Source organism: Sinocyclocheilus rhinocerous, unplaced genomic scaffold (assembly GCF_001515625.1).
Source record: "Sinocyclocheilus rhinocerous isolate Xijiao unplaced genomic scaffold, SAMN03320098_v1.1 scaffold1051, whole genome shotgun sequence".
Classification (NCBI taxonomy): domain Eukaryota; kingdom Metazoa; phylum Chordata; class Actinopteri; order Cypriniformes; family Cyprinidae; genus Sinocyclocheilus; species Sinocyclocheilus rhinocerous.
In genome coordinates this window covers 262,779-280,496 of record NW_015653486.1, presented here as the reverse complement: position 1 = coordinate 280,496, position 17,718 = coordinate 262,779, and the positions used below count along the sequence as shown (strand labels likewise).

At 35.5% G+C, this 17,718-nt stretch overlaps 1 protein-coding gene across 1 annotated transcript in view; it reads right to left on the bottom strand.

The window, feature by feature from the left end:
* Window positions 1–7,722: 7,722 nt before the first annotated feature.
* The window catches only part of cdh12a (cadherin 12a), a 54,365-nt gene continuing 44,369 nt past the window's right edge, over window positions 7,723–17,718 (bottom strand). The window contains exons 8-12 of the mRNA XM_016522773.1: window positions 17,109–17,245; window positions 16,410–16,531; window positions 14,817–14,931; window positions 10,618–10,869; window positions 7,723–8,280 (exon numbers count right to left, since the gene is read on the bottom strand). Of these exons, the coding sequence (XP_016378259.1) occupies window positions 7,760–8,280; window positions 10,618–10,869; window positions 14,817–14,931; window positions 16,410–16,531; window positions 17,109–17,245 (1,147 nt within the window). The 3' untranslated portion in view covers window positions 7,723–7,759. The remainder of the gene's footprint in view (window positions 8,281–10,617; window positions 10,870–14,816; window positions 14,932–16,409; window positions 16,532–17,108; window positions 17,246–17,718) is intronic.

The following is a 17,718-nucleotide window of genomic DNA, read 5'->3' as shown; positions in this document are numbered from 1 at the left end:
TTGTAACAACAGCAGAACCCATTTTGGTGCTAAATAGAACTCCTTTTAAAAGGCTCCATAGAGGTATATGCTTTGGAAGTGCTAAATAGGACCTTAATCGACTTAAATAAATACCCTTAATAATAGTTTATTTTCATAAAAATTTGTTTTTAGATATATTATTTATGAATATTGTCTTTTTACCCCTCAATCTGCTTGGTCTTCTAATACCTTGTTTCACATGAAAAAAATAATCGTACAGCATGTTAATTAGTAGCAAAAATTAAGATTGTAGCAAAATTGTCGCAAAAATTACAGCGTTCTAGCAACAATTATGAGCTGAACACATTAGTAAGTTACAATTGACATTGAATTTGAATAAATACATAAATAAGTACATCACTAAATAGAAACAGAAAAACAGGTGTAATGAAGATCAAGTTCCAGTAAAATATGTTCACACAATATCTTCTTCCAAATCCTCTATGATGCCTTTCTGTCCATCATTGTGTGTATTTTGTGTGTTTCTCTTTGCAAATGAAGAGACTGTAGAATGTGACAGCATCTGGATAGAAATACACACGTTTAGAGTTACAGTGTCTCATCCATTTTAGTAAATTAGTTTTATGAAGACCAAAAGTAGCCAATGTGAATAGACCATAGCTTCAGTTTTTCATTGATTGATTGTGACATATTTGTGCATAAACCCATTATAATTTAAAACTCTAACAATTTGTATCATAAATCCAATATCACAGTTACATACTGTACTGAGTTGAGAAGAGGAAAGGAGTATCCTCAGTTGAACAGAGCTTCTCACACTTACAATTTTTGTTAAAAAAAATGTAAAAAATAAAGACATGATAGGAAAACAGTTAAAATTTTGAAGTTAAGATTAGTTCTTAAAAAGAAATCGCACTAAACCTTCCTCGGGAATCCTAACATCCATTCCTGGTTGGGAATTGCTTTAATTTGTCTGATGATCTGAGCTGATGATGATCTGAGTCTTACCAATTAAACTGCTAAAGAAATTTTGCTCACTTGTCAAGAACAGGATTAAGATTTTGATGTTTCACATGAGGTGCTATTAACAGATGTCCTCATATGAATATTTGATGAAGGTGGCAATGATGTGAATTGTGCTCAATCAACACCCTTCCATCAAACCCACAGTAGTCAAAATACCTTGATTGTGTTATAATCTGCAGCAAATACATTCACACAAAGGATGGTGTCAACTCCAGCCATTCATATTGCATCAAAGTTTCTTACAGCTCCAGACATTTATATGCATACCAAACTGTTGCTGTGTATTCAGAGCAGCTCTGTGTTTGATAGCCTCTACTCAGACAGTAAAAAAGCCATTTATCACCATATTTAAAACTGTCCTCTCCTCATGCAGACTCAAGATGTGTCTGTATATTGAGAGCACTTCCAGACCGCTTTTTTTCTCTGAGAGAAGAGAGAGTGTGACAAGAAGAGAGGCTTACCTCTGAATCCCGGATGGTTGGGAAATAAACTTTTTAGTGACATATTTAGAGCAATGAATGTGAGTGTGATTCAGCAGAGACTTAATCGTTTCCTTAGAATTCATAGGGCTTGCTGAAAACAATGCGTTTGTAGTGCGGAAAAGGGAATTGGGGCCTTGTTATGGAGGAGGGAAGGAAAATATAGCCTCCGAAACACCCACGTGATGCAAGACAAATGTCTCTCATTTTTATTAACCATGACCTATATATTACTTAAAGGAATAGTTCACACAAAAATGAAGATTTTGTCATTATTTTCTCACCCTCGTGATGATCCAAACCAGTTTAATGGTCTTTCTCACATGGAAGACAAAAAGAGTAATTTAGCAGAGTAAAATTTAGCACTAAGGGCCATTAGTGGATGCAAACATTAAATATGCATGATCTGTGAATAACCAAATGTTTTATTTTATTAACAAAATTGTCATACACTAAAATCATCAAAAGATTAAACTTTCAATATCATTTGAAGTTACTGATAATTCAAATGTGTGTGCAACCAAGTCAAAACACTTGAGAAGTACTTTAAAATACTAACGTTCAGAATTTTTTACTTACTTTTCAAGGCATTATTTAACTTCCCTGTACACTCAAGCTCTGGGGATCATATCCCTTCTGGTTCTTTGCTCATTTTAAATTAGATTTGACCAATTCAGTGTACTAAACTCGGGACTGGATCACTGAATGAGTAAGTTGTACACTCATGAATACTCGGATCAGTCCAATTTGTAAATGACTCAATCAGTGTGATTTGTGAACGGATTCAACAGGTTCACCGAAAAGAATCATTTCATAAGAACTTGATCACAAAGTGGACTCTTTTATCACATCCCTGAGTGTGTTTCGGTTGATTCAGTTGGAAATAACAAGGAACAATGTTTTTCATGAGACACAGTTAAGATGCTTTTGACTAGTGAAGTAAAAGTTTCCCAAAATCAAAATGGTCAGATAAATATGAAGCCTGTTTCCATCATGGAATAATAATAAAAAAAAAGAATAAATGAATAAATAAATAAAGTAATTGCGGCTTATCTCACAATTCTGCAACTTTTCTTGCAATTCGGAATCAAAAATGTATGAATTATGAGACATAAACTCCACATTCCACATTTTTCCCATCATGGAATTAATTTTTTTTTTTTTTCTTCTCAGAATTCTGATTCCCCCCCCCTTTTGAAGATGCTTTTGAACATTGCTTAAGTATTAATTTTGAAAGTGATTCATAGGTTGGCATTGCAGGGTAACCTGTGTAAAACGATTCCTCTAATTAGAGAGGCGTGGAATGTCTTTCCCAGAATTCTGGTGTAGGTCAGCAATCAGTAAAGACCTCTTCAGACTGCACACAGCCTTTGCTTCTCCTGCAGTAAGCATTTCATCTTAGAACAGACATGCTGTTGTGCTTGATTTTGCATTCTCTTTTGAAGTAGCGCCTGACTCAGCTGGAGTTTACATGTTTGATGTGGTTTTGGTGTGATATGGAATTGAACAGAAGGGATTTATTTTTGAGTCTCTACAATGGCCCTCGACTGCATGTAAAAAAAAAAAAAGTTCAATCCTTTGAAGTCTAAGACGCCTGCATCTATGAGTATTATGAAGGATAAATCATTTGGCAGGCAAGGACACTGTTAAGTGTCTGGTTGGAAATGCAGCACTGTTTTTACACTGCTCTGCTGCTGCTACTGATGCTCATAAGACACTCATAGAACAAGGAACTTTTTGCAAGCCTGTGTTCACTGCACAACAAAACAAAACAAAACAAAACAAATAACATTTAAAAATATTTGTTTTTCAGTAAAGCAAAAAAACAACAACATTCTTAACATACAAGATACAGTAATACACAACATGACAAAACAAAACAATATAATATAGTTTTTCCTTGTTTTAAGCCACAATAGTCCAAAAGTAATCCGCATGACTCTATCAATTAGTGTCGTGTGAAGTGAAAAGCTGCTTTTTCATTTTATTTTTAAAATTTTTATTTATTTATTTTTTATGAACCAAATAATTATTGTAATGTTTTTTTCTCAGCTGTTTTAACTCTCATTCTGACGGCACCCATTCGCTGCAGAGGATCCACTGGTGAGCAAGTGATGTAATGCTACATTTCTCTAAATTTGTTCCAATGAAGAAACAAACTCACCAACATCTTGGATGGTCTGAGGGTGTGTACATTTTTGGCAAATTTATTTTTGGGTGAACTATTCCTTTAAGTTTTAAGGCTTAAAACAAATAAACAAAAAACTATTTGCAAATGGGTAAATAAACATTATTATGTAATTTTCTAACATTAAGGAGAGACTTGTATACAAACATATCGCAATGTCCTTTTAAATATATATTGGGTATATTGCTTTTATTCATTAGAAAACTATTCATTTCCGTATTATCGAGACAGCGGCAATAAGCAATACCTTAGCAGAGGGACAATTCAAATAGATGTTGATAAGAGACAGTTACTTATGGCCTTCCTGAAGCAAGACCTGTCAAAAGCTAAAATCATCCTGTTTTATTGTATTAAGGGTATGACTATACAGCACAATTAAAGTTCAGTGTTATCTGGCTCATTACAATAAGACTTAGAACTTGACATTTAGAATCTACTTGACATTTCTAAGTGCATTAACAGGTTTTAAAACTGAAGGCAAGTCATCTTTCTCAATACTTGGTAGAGTAAGATGTCTTCTTTGGATTGCGAGAGCACAAAAATAGTCTAATGATGAAAAGAGATGGAATTGAAAAGTGGAAATGTTTTTATGAAAGATACGTCTTCTTTGATCAACCACTTGATTATGGACAAGAAGAAAAAAATGCAGATGTAGCCTGAGGGAAAAAAGTCATTTCCTTGTCTCTTCATGCAGGTTATAAATAAGGCCATGCATTATTAACTCATATTGGTGAGTCCAGCATTTGTAAAGGTTGAAATTGACATTGGAAGAGTAAGGTGCGCAAAATTGGCAAAACAATTGTTTGTAAAGCCTGTTTCACACCACACATGTAAGCAACGTATTTATTTCAGCACCCATATTAACAGGTTACTGCATTCACACTGCCTACTTAAGCAGAACAGTTAGAGTTTAAGTACTGAGCCTATTTTTGCCATGTGTAGTGCTTTGAACAGAGAAAATGAATTGTAAACATGTTTATCAACATAAACCTGAAATTATAAAGCAAAGTACTTACCCATTGTTTGCGGATGTAAAATGTATCTGATGGCCTTGATTTAAACTGATTTAAGCACACATTAAAAAGGCACATAAACAGTCCTTATTTCAATCTGACTAAATCCTGATGATTTAAGCAGTTTATCGTTACTTTGAGGTTTAACTTTCACATGTAAATTAGATTCCATGAAAATCATGTTTGTAATTTATTTTTTTTATTCAAAACCAATTATTTTATAGGCTATTTGAATAACTATTTGTAATATAAAAACTAATTGTAATTAATTATAATTTAATTACACTGCCATTCAAAGTTTGGGGTAGGTAAGATTTTTTATGATGAAATTAATATTTGTGTTCAGCAAGAATACATTAAGTTGACAGTTGACAAGGCCAAAATTGACAGTAAAGAGGTTTATAATGTTACAGAAGATTTCAATTTTAAATAAATGCTGTTCTTTTGATCTTTCTATTTATCAAAAAATATTGGATTTTTTTTTTTGCAGTTTTCATAAAAATATTAAGCAGCACAACTGTTTTTATCATTGATAATAAGCAATGTTTTTTAACCATCAAATCATCATATTAGAATGATTTCTGAATGATCATGTGACACTGAAGACTGGAGTAATGACTGCTGAAAATTCAGCTTTCAGGAATAAATTACATTTTAAAATATATTAAAATATTAACATATTTTAAAATCCTAATAATATTTCACAATATTACTGTATTTTACTATATTTTTAAATATGGTGAGCATAAGAGACTTCTTAAAAAAAATAAAAAAATAAAAAACTTTAAAAAATTTACCAACCCCCAACTTTTTAATTAAAATTAATATAAATCTATACATTTTATAAAAACATATGCTTACACTTGCATTGTGTAACAGGCCTAACTCTGGGTGATAAAATGTGAACCTAGGGAGGGAGAAGCAAAGAGCATTTATCACAAACATAACTTTATTGTCGAAAGTCTCCATTTGAGTTTCTTATAGACACAGGTTTATACAATATAATCAATAATGGATAAGATATTCTTTCATATTCTCTTTTGATAACTGACAAAAAGGTCTCATTAGCTTCCCTCTCAGGGAGACTGATAGAAAACGTGGGTCAAAATGAACATTATAATGACCAACACAGAATCACTGGAATGAGCTGCTCTAGTGTAAAGCCACGGCACTGATGAATCGCTGTAGGGTGATGTCAGAGCACCACCACAACAGTTAGACAGGAAGACAGCAAGCGTAAAGAGCCTGTGGCTATCAAACCAGTGGCAGAGGCCCGGAGGACAGTAAGGAGGGTTGGAGGGGCTCAATCACCATGGAAGCAAGCAGCACAGGCTGGGGCAGTCAGTGAGGGCGATCCAAACAGATGTGTTCATGGGGCATCAGTGAAAAGCACCGACTGTGACGTTCCGGGCACTGGCCTGGCAGAATTCCTGCTAAGTGCTGGTAAATATGTTTGGAAGAATTGCTAGCAGGGCTATGCTTTTTTTGAATGTGATGTTTCTGCTATTTTTCCTCCTCTTGGTCCATTGACACAGAGGTTATAGACTTCTCTTGCTTGGATCAGTATAAATAATGTCAACAGTTGAAGGACAAATAAAGCAGTTCATGAGGCACTTTTTATATCAAAGAGGGTTTTTTTTTTTGGTTCTTTGACTTGGAGAAGTATATAAAACAGATGTTAAAATGCAGTTGGAAAAAAATTACAGTTCCACGTTTTTTCCTAAATAGTGAACAGAAGAGTTTAAAATATGCATGAGGTATAGGAAAGGCACACAGCCAGCCTTGTCAGTGTCTTTCCCTTGCCATAGACGATAACTTCATTTAAAGAAACAATTCACCCCAAAATGAAAATTCTGTCATTTACGCACACTAATGTCATTCCAAACCTGTTTGACTGACTTTCTTCTGCAGGGGAAAAAAACAACAACAACTGTTTCTTTTCTTTTTTTCAACTGTTTGTGTTCATATATTCAAAGTCAATCACTTTCATTGTATAGACTGTATAGACAAAAAAACACTAACTTTTGTGTTAAGGTACAGTCACATTTACTGCTTTTCAGTGAAGCTTCAACTGTTTTCGCTCATATACTCAAAGTCAGTGGTGTCCAAATCAATAGTTTGTCCCCACTGACTTTCACTGTACAGACTACATAGACTAAATCTTATCTAAAATCTTTAACTTAAAAAAAAATAAAAATGTTATTTTGTATTGGGGGTGTTGACATTTACTGTTGTTCAGTGAAGTTGCAGCTGTTTTGTCCATATAATCAAAGTCAGTGGGGTCCAAAACAACAGTTTGTCCCCATTGACTTTCATTGTATAGACCAGGGGTGCCCAAACTCAGTCCTGGAGGGCCGATGTCCTGCAGAATTTAGCTCCAACCTGCCTCAACACACCTGCCTGGAGGTTTCTAGTATGCCTAGTAAGAGCTTGATTAGCTGGTTCAGGTGTGTCTAATTGGGGATGGATCTAAACTCTGCAGGACACTGGCCCTCCAGGACAGAGTTTGGGCACCCCTGGTATAGACTGTATAGACAAAAAACACTCAAGCCATTTTTTTAAATGTCTTCTATTGTGTTAAGATGTGTTGACTTTTATTGTTGTTCATTGAAGTTTTAACCTTTTTGTCCATATCAAAGCCAATAGGGCCCAAAACAATATTTCATCCCCATTGACTTTCATTGTACTGTATATACCTAAAAACACTCAGACATTTTAAAAATGTCTGTTGTGTTAAGGTGCGGTCATATTTACCAATATTCTTCAAATTTTTGCAGGCAAAATCTAGTCATTTCAATAGGAATCCATGAGATCACATTAAGGGCAAAATATTTCCCCACACAGATTTCAGCTACAAACTGCTCACACGGATTTTCACGTTGACCAGCAGAAAGCCATTTGGTTTGAAGGTGACTTCTGTGTGAACTATGCTTCATACATGGCTAAACTATTGCACAGAAGAAAGTAAGGCAAACAGGTTTGGAACAACATGACATTTTTCATTTTAGATTGAACTATTACTTTAAGTGCCATGCCTGAAATAAATAAACTGTGAGCGTGTGAAAATGCTCTCAGTCCAGTCTGTCATTTAGTGCCTCAGCGTGTGCTTCATTTTCCGTGTCCTTACACTCATGCTCTTTAAATATCCCAGCCAGTATTTTGAAGCGAGGACCCCAGTCACAGAGATTTCTGTAATCCTCCTTGGGTTCAAGCACCCAGGACTCAATGGAACTGAGAGACTCGGCCACCGATCCCTCTCCCTCATATGCATACGTGACCAGAGAGTCATACGGAGGTGTTGAGTTCTCCAGAAGACAGTGATGGATGTAGGCTCGGATGTCCTCGCTGTCCTCGTTGGGCATGCACGCACTAGCCCGATCGGGCTCATCCTCTGATCTTATTTTTTGCAGCTGCGCCGTCTCTTTGATGCCTTTGGGATTGCGTAACGTACCTATGTCAAAGGCCTGGGTGTCCTCTTCCCCACCCCCCTCATCGTCGTAGTGGATCACATTGTCCCGGATGTCCTCTTTAGACGACATCAGAGTGTCCTTCTTCTTGTGTTTTCTCAGGCCCATATAGAGCACCACCATCACTGCAAAACACCAGAGGCGTAATACACGTTGACATACATACAGTACAGTACCTTTAAGTGACAACAACTAGTGAAAAAAGGGATGGTCACATGTTCTGGAGCCATTAGCTGATTTCTTTTTTTGTTCTGACGTGGGTTTTCAAAACGGGACAAAAGAGAACGGCAGCCCGAGGGTAGCCATAATGCAGTTTTGACATGCTGTCTGTCACCATCGTAGTGCCTCGGTTGTGTGAGAGGAGGGGAGGTAGTTTTTCTGAGCTTTCATCTCCATCCTCAGAGGCAGACAGCGCTCGCTCGCCCCACTTCACTCAAAGAAAGACGCGAGAGAGAAAGAGACAGGGAGGCACAAGCGCTGCTGCGATAATTAAAGATTAGACCTAAAAATTCACGCTTTCTGAAGAAGCAGAGGGGGAAATTTGGCTGAATCAACCTGCATGTGTTATTAAGGGGAAGGTTTTCTCCTGTTGTTATTTTCTAGTCTTTTAGAATATAATATTGATCATATTCAAATCATTATTTCAGCATCAGCTCCCCCAAGTGGTTGCCGTATAAAGGAATCTCTCTTTTCTGTAACGCTGCCAAATGAAAATATGAAGTCAAAGCACATCACTTCACTGCACTGTCACTCTCTGCTACATAATTCACTTACCTAGTACTTATTGCAATACAGAGCTTTTATTGCAATTCTACCTTCCTCAGTACTCTTGTCCCATTACAGCTCTTTTTTTCGCATCTAGAAGATTGTTTTTAAATAATTATTATAAAGATGATTTCACATTCTATGCTTTATGTACAGTATACTTTATATTATATAGGTGTTTCTGTAACTATGGGCACTTTGGCTTTTATAAACTCTTAAAATATACTTTTCAGACCTCACTATTTTATTTCATTTGTCCAGCAGTGTGTTTATATGCATCACAAAAAAATTGTAAGTAATTTTCTTCTGAAAGTCATGAACATTTCCTCTCAAATGATGTGCTTTTTAAAAGCATTCTGTGATGACCATTAATTTTTGTTTCCCTAGAAGATGGTTTTGTTTTGTTAAGGCTGATTTCATTGCTAGCATTAATGTATCTTAAATACACAAACATAAAATAGTATTTTCATGTTTTGCATGATTGCAAAATTATAGCTTAACTGGAAATTAAGTACAATTCAATTATTTTCTTCACAAGTGAAAGGCTGAAATACATTTTTACACAATGATTGCAAAAATGGTTTATGATTTTTATTTATATTATCCTAGTTTTAAACATGTAATTCATGTTTGTATGATGGATTTTAATATTTTAAGATTGAAAGTCCGGGTCTGGGACAAAAGTAACCAATAAAATCTAAACTAATGTTCAAGTTTGAAGTTACTAAAGAAATCAATACATTTGTTCAGCAAGAATGTATTAAATTGATCAAAAGTCTCCATTAAAACATTTATTCTGTTACAATAGACTTCTATTTCAAATAATGTTTGAATGTTTGACACAAACTGTCAAACACATCTTACCAGCAAACATACACTCGTTTTCATCCTTCTCTCCACTCTCTGAGGCAGAAGTCTCTAAACTCATCCACACACCTTGCTACGTATACTGCGCTAGGCTAACCGAGACTTGTCATTTGCACTTATATATTGTTGCTCTTTTGTTAGTTTTGACTGTTTTTATTGTCCTCATTTTTAAGTCGCTTTGGATAAAAGCGTCTGCTAAATGACTAAATGTAAATGTAAATGTAAATAATGTTCAAAAAATGTTGAGAATCAAATCCGCATATTAGCATGATTTCTGTAAGATTATGTGACACTGAAGAATAGAGTAATCAATTCAGATTTGCCATCAAGACTAAATTAGATTTTAAAATATATTCAAATAGAAAACTGTTATTTCAAAATGTAATAATATCTTACAGAATTACTGTTTTTACGGTATTTTTGATCAAATAAATTCAGTCTGTTTGAGCATAATACTCTTTCAAAAACTCTTTAAAAAAGTTTTGAACAGTAATATAAATACTGTATAAAGGCTTTTGTAAATTCATGTAAGTTCTTTATGAAATACTCTGTTAGTTTTAATAAAAATAAACCTCTGGGACATAAAACTCCCAGAAGTTAAACAAATACACATATACTTCTATTATTTGGTTTACACAATTGTCGGTACTGTTAGTGTCCTGCTATCAGAGCCTTGGGCCAAATCAAATGACAAATAAAAATGACTTGACTATGCAAACACAAGCCCTGCTTTTTTTCTTGTATCTTCTCTATTTATTACATTAAATGAATAAAATGCATATTTCTTTGTCTTGCCAGTATTCTGTTGGACACAAATGTGTCTAACTCACCCAGCAGAATGACAATGCACAGCAGAATGGCCATTAGAGCTCCAGTGCTGAGTCCCATGGGAAAGAAGACGGCTTCCGCATTGCAGGAAATGAGGGAGCCGTCTGTGTCGCAGGTACACACCCGCACCGACACCGTCCCCGTGCTGCTTCGGATTGGATACCCGCCATCCTCCACAACGACCGGCACCAGGTACATGCTCTGCTCCAGTCTCCGGAACCCCCCTCGCCTGGTCACCACTCCAGATGTGTTGTCTGAAATCAAGCCCATGAGACCATCATGAGACTGTCTATAATGCAGATTTAGTGTAGACCATAAATGATTGTACTTGATGCATTTGCATCTGGAGATAATCAGTGATAATCACAGTCATGCTCTCAGTGATCATAACCTGCCATTCCAACATTTGTCCACGACAGAATATTATGAATTCACGAGCCACTTATGCAGTACAGGGACTGGCCTGATTCCAGAATTAAGAAGAAAAATGGATCCCTTTGAAGTGGAAATAAGTACAGAAAAAAGTGGTTCTGGTTAAGGGGATAACAAGCTAACATGAGGTACTCCTGGGAAAAGCATGATATACCTTTCTGAGAACAGCCTTTGACACAGCTGGAGTCCAAACAAAAGTAGGATGCACAACACTTCAGGCTGTTGAGGAGTGTTTTAATCTCAATAGGTATGTTTCTTCCAACCATCATCTGCAGTGTTAACTACAGATTTAATAGCAACCTTACTGAGGAATTGTATTGGTTAGATGATAGTGTGGCCTTGTAGATAAAGCTTTAGGCTAAAACATTCCCAGTGTGTTTTGCAAGTTTCTTTTTTAGTAAGGTACTTAACCCCAGGTCGTTCCAGGGGGATTGTCCCGGCACTAAGTGTACATTGTTAATGTCTCATTTGACACACCCATTTCAGGTCTTGGAGCATATATATATATATATATATATATATATACATACACACACACTTCAATGTTTCGCCATCTTGGAACAGGTAACTAGTCATCGCTCACAGTAATAAATTAATTTTCCAAGTTGCAGAGTAGTAGTACTCCAAAAATGTTTAATTAAATTTTTTATCAGTAAGTCTTGAGCGATATGTCAGTAAATATGTTAATAGATTTGAACTATACTCAGTATGAAATAAATGTATTTTAAATATATTTATTTTTTACTAGGGCTATTATGCAAATATCACTTTTATAAGGTGTTTGAACAAACGCAATGTGTGAAAACAACCAGCCTACAATGGTAAAAATCCACCCACTCATTTTTTTTATAATCCCAAAAAATTATAAACAGTCTCTCCAAATGAGCGGTTTCAGATTCTCCCTTTGTACATGTCACTGAAGGGAAAAAGTCCCGCCCATTTGTGATGCTCTCTGCCCTATTAGCATAGACACAGGCCTGAGTGAGAAGCAGCAGTCTGCCATTACTGTTTTCTTGCTGTAACGTTAGCTGCTGGAGATTTACAATGTCAGCGCTAAAGAAGCATTACAAGTGTTGTGTTTTGGGATGCACAAACGAACATAGGCATCTCCATAGACTCCCTCCATCTGAGCTGCTTAGGACACTGTGGTTAAATTTCATTTTCGAAGGAAATATCCCGGAAAAAATCGGTAAAGTCCCCTATATGTTTAGGGATCAATACCATCGCTTCTTGCACGAACGTCAGCTCCAGACAAAGGAAGTATCACACGTTTGTTTTCCAAATTGCCTTTCTGAAAGAGCTGCTTGGCACTCTGTAAGGCTAATGTTGCTAAAGCTATGCCCGTTTTCACTGATGCTGCCTTCAAATAAAAAATTGCATATGAAAGCAATGTCAGAATCAGAAATACTTTATTAATCCCCGGAGGGAAATTAGGTTCGTTACTGCAGCTCAATGTAAAGTCGACTGCTTGAATTTGTCGAGCTCATAATCACACGTGGGACATATAAAGTTTGTGATAGCATGCTAAGGCACAATGAGACCAGCTGTCATTATTTTTATTGTGCCGTGCTCCCTGTCTGTGTAATTCATAAACAATCATTTATTATGCACAGAACAATAAGGTGACTGACTTTTAAACAGAGTACGTTTTCTGTAAAGATAACAGGCTTGTACTAATAGTGGAATGTTTATTTGCAAAGGCCAGCACCGGTATTGCCGGAGCTTGAGCTCTTGAAGCTCCGTCCTCTTCTGAAAAGGGGGCCGGCTGCATCAGCTCATTTGCATTTAAAGAGACACACACAAAAACGGCGCATTTTGGCTCATACCCTAAAAGTGTCAATTTTAATAAGCTATAAAAAATTATCTGTGTGGTATTTTGAGCTAAAACTTCACATATGCATTCTGGGGGCATCAGCGACTTATTTTACATCTTGTAAAAAGGTGCATAATAGGTCCCCTTTAAACAGTAAAAATATTTCAATTGTACTGTTTTTGCTGTACTTTGGATCAAATAAATGTAGGCTTGGTGAGCAGAATAGATTCTTTAAAAGCATTAAAAATCTTACTGTTCAAAAACAGTGTGCCACCCATGTGGCATCCTGCTCCATGTAAAATAAAACAACTTTTATTAGGCTACTGATATTCTAAAATGAGGAAACAATTACTGAGTGCACATTTAATACCACCATAATTCAGTTCAAACATAAAAAAAGATACAAATTAAAAATGTAAGCATTTAAGTCAGTATAGCCCATCCTCTTTGATTCAAGTGTCTAGCCAAGTGTTTCTTATGACCCGAAGGAAATTGAAAATACTTTTAAATCAAGCTTAAAAACACAGCAGGGCAGGCGCCTGCTGATCTGATGGTGAGGGCTTTGCTTGGCACTCATAGCACTGAGTCAACGTGCCGAGATGTGCTTGTCCTCGCCTGGAAGGTCGACTGACCCTGTCATGAGGCGTTTGTTACGCCTGGACAACTGGGGGATTTCTCTTGACAAGGTAGGAGCCATTAAAGCACACCTTGTGCCTGTTTGGCTGTGTAGCCCTGAGTGACCCTGTCTCTGTGAATCACAGCTGATGATATTCATGTGCTGAGAACACTGGGGACGGAGCTCGGGAGCAGGCAGCGAGGCTGTAGGCGTCTGTACAAATGGATCATGTGGTGATGTGCTGCTCTGGGATGTGGCCACTATTCATGTCACAGCACTAGTTTGGGTATTTTAGAGTTTGTTCTCCCGGTAGATACTGTTATATATATATATATATATATATATGTTGTTTTTCTGAATAACATGGCCTAAAAATCTCTTTGAACCAACTTTTAGTACAACGACACATCAACAGCTGATGAATACATACTGTATATTGCAGCTTTAAAGGAATATTCCAGGTGATTTCATATATAAGTGTATTTACTGTAAACATGTTTTTGAATATCAGACTATAGGTCTATAGACTTGAATATAAGCCTATAGACATTCAGTTAAAAATAACCTCAATATATTTCTTCAAAGAGATAAATCACCCAACAATGAAAATGAAAAAGATGATATTTTGAATGAATGAATACATAATTAAAATAAAATAAAATGTTGTTTTGGAACCCAGTTTCTTTCATTACATTAACTAAAAGATTTGAAACCTTCTTCAAATTATCTTCTTTTGTGTTCAGCAGAAACAAAAGTCACACAGATTTGGAACAACTTTGTGTGAGTAAATGATGAATACATTTAAATCTACAGCAAAAAATTGTAGTTGTGGCAGCATTTCATTGCAATAAATAAATCAAATGTCTTATCAATGCTGTAATCAGTTGTGCTGCTTAACATTTTTGTGGAAACCATTATACATTTTTTAGGATTCTTTGATGAAAAGAAATTTCAAAAGAACAGCATTTATGTAAAATATGAATCTTTTAGAATATTATAAATGTCTTTACTATCACTTTAATGCATCTTTGGCTGAATAATTTCTTTAAAAAAGACCCCAAACTTTTGAACAGTAGTGTGTGTAGTAAAGTATATTTCATAAACTTTTTTACTTAAACAGAAATTATGTGAAATTGTATGATTCATCTGGGAGCTGAGTGGTTTGGTTTATAGCTTAGAATTCTTTACAGAATAATATTTTGATATCCCTATGGAACAAACAAATGCGAAAAATGCTTTTGGAAAAAGACCACTTGACAATTTCATGTTTGGGTGAATTATACCTTTAAGTGATGAGTTATGTGCTTAAAAATAATAAAATCTTCAGCTTTCCAACTTACTTCCATAGTCCCTGATTGTGAAGTTTCTGTTCCTGGTCTGTGAAGGGGATTTGAAGTAGAATCGGTGCTCGACAGCAGGCATGTCTCTGTCTGTGGCGCTGATGATCTGAATCACCTAGAGAACAGTCAACTGAACAAATCAGAAAGAGCTTGCATATTTCGTAAAAGCACTTATAGTGTTGAAAAGACAGCAATAGTCTGTTTGATTGACAGAGCTGACGTGCTTGACTCATCTAACCTCAAAGGCATTATTTGAGGTTGCTTACTGCCTTTATGACTCAACCACATGGGGCAGAACTTATGACGGGTGCGCTGCCAACTCCACAGATCTCTGATGACAAAGTCAAGCATTCTGAGAGATTGACAGGATTTTACGTGGCAGAGAAAAATATCTAGTACTCCATTCCCTTAGTACACTATGAATATGCTGTCCTACTATCAATGTGTGCAAATAAATGTTATTCCCCAGGCACAAGAAAAAACACGCAGATGATTGGTTTTAAACAGGTTCAACACTTTAACAAGTCATCAACCAATCTGTCATTGGTTGGACATACAGATAGTCCCGCCCCTAACTCAAGCTATTGGCTGAGCCATTGTTGTTGCGTCTTGCTGGTTAGTGTTTATGCTTTTTCAAAGACAGCTGTTTCTGCATATTTAACTGGGAAAAAGTTTAAAACTTGAAAACACTTTGAAAACTTTTTTACACATTTGTTAGTATTAATAATAATCATGTATATTTCAACTTGTCAGGCATAAAGGATCATTCACAAAAAAAACAAAAAAAGTAAAAATTCCAGCCTCCAAAAATATTTCATTTTTTTTAAAATGTGTAATATTCACTTTTGTTTTTACATTTGTATTCATATTTATCATGATCTTTTGTTTTTGTTGTTGTCAGACATTTAGTAAATACTAACACATTGATTATTAATACATTTAAATAATCCAGTTTTAAGATTTAAACATTTCTGTTGTCTTAAGAAATTTCCATTAAATTGAAATGAATAATCTATAAATGCTCTACATATTCAGAATAGATGTGCAAATTAGGAATTAATAAAAAATATGAACTTATAATTTTTAAACAATACAGTTTGGTAAATGCCAAAGAAACTACATTTGTGCTAGCATTGATTCATTTGTATACTTATTATACGTATTAAACATACTTAAATACGTTTAAACCATTTCTTTAAATATTTTGTCAGGAATTTCTTAGTATTGTGTAACAGCATGTAACTTGATTAATAATTGCTTCCCCATGAAAATTGCATACGTCTTCAAGGGTTTGTGTTGATCGGTTGACTGTCTTTAGTGAATTCTGAGAAGGCTTTGTTGTGTCATTTATTCCGCACATTTCTACATATAAGCAAGGGAACTTCACTCTCTGGTATGAAAGACTGAATAGGGAGACACGGATAGGCAGCATTGTACTGGGAGTAGCTCTCTTTCAGCATGAAAGGAGAAGATCAAGGCACAGTTCTCTCACATTAATTCACTGCAGCACCAACAAAAAGGCCCAGAAACTCAAATTGAAGCACAGATTATTCACACGCATGCACACACACACACACACACACACACACTTACCTGTCCTACTTTTGCATTTTCACAAACAAATGTCTCGTATACAAAGGCAAGTTCTGGAGGAAATTCATTGACATCCAGCACTTTGATTGTGACAGTAACTTTGCTGGACAGCAGGGGGTTGTCTGAAAGAACAAACAAAGTATTGTCCATGAATCAGATCAGTGAAAACTGCAAAAATGTCAGACACATTTCATATTTGAAAAAGGAAAGAAATAGGACAAATGAAGAATTCAGAAAGTGTTTGACGTGTTATACTGACGCCCAGAAATACTCTTGAGGATCTGATGATTTTGAAGTTGCTTTCATGTTACAATAAATCCTTATAATGCATCCATTAGCTACAAAAACAAAAGGATTTTTGCTGGATCATTCATTTTTTAAGAAAACTTTGTAGTTGTGGCTTTTCATTTGCAAAACAGCTTGATGCAAAATAATTTACTTATTTATTTGGTCTTTTGACAAATCTCTTATTTTAACTGGATTGGTCTTTTATTTATGATTTTGACATTTTATTTGAGCCGGTATGAGTGAAGCAATGCTGTACTTTCATTCTTGTCCACTAGATGGAGATGTGGTCTTTAGAAATGTGGACTGGTATAAATGTTTATCCCCATTTCAATCTACAGTTATATTATGAATGTAAACCTGCTTGGTTATCTAGGCTGTGCATCTGGATAAAACACAATCCACCATACTTACTAACTTTTGTTGCTACAACAGTGACGTTGTGTTCTGTATTTCTCTCTCTGTCCAGGGCTTCACTGACAGACAGAGTTCCTTCAACAGGGTCAATGTCAAAGTGGTTTTCAGAGTCCTTTCTCCACTCAACAGAATATCTACAAACCAATGTATCAAAGACAACAACGACAACAAAAAAAACTGATCAACCAGATTAGACATGTTGTGTTCAATTACAGTTTTTCTCAGTCGTTTTGGTGCATTTCTCAAATCAGAAATGAAATTCTCAAAACTACTTGTTCAACCTCCACATCATCTAGTCATGTGTACACATCATAAAAGCAGTTTCTCATTCTTTTGAACAAGCTGCGATTGCTTTGGTACATTCATGCAATTGATTATGTACATTTATCTGCGGTTTCCTACATTATCAGTTGCTAATGTAATGTTGCTTAAAATGTATTATATAGTTTTCTGTGCAATAGTCTTACCCGTCAAAACATCTAGTCTTTAGTTCATCGTATAAGTCATTAAATGCAAAATGGTTCATCTAGTTGTCATAAACTGTCAAGCACATCTTCTACAGATTATTATTAGACTTTTTGTAAATTTGGCATGAATTGTGCAAGTG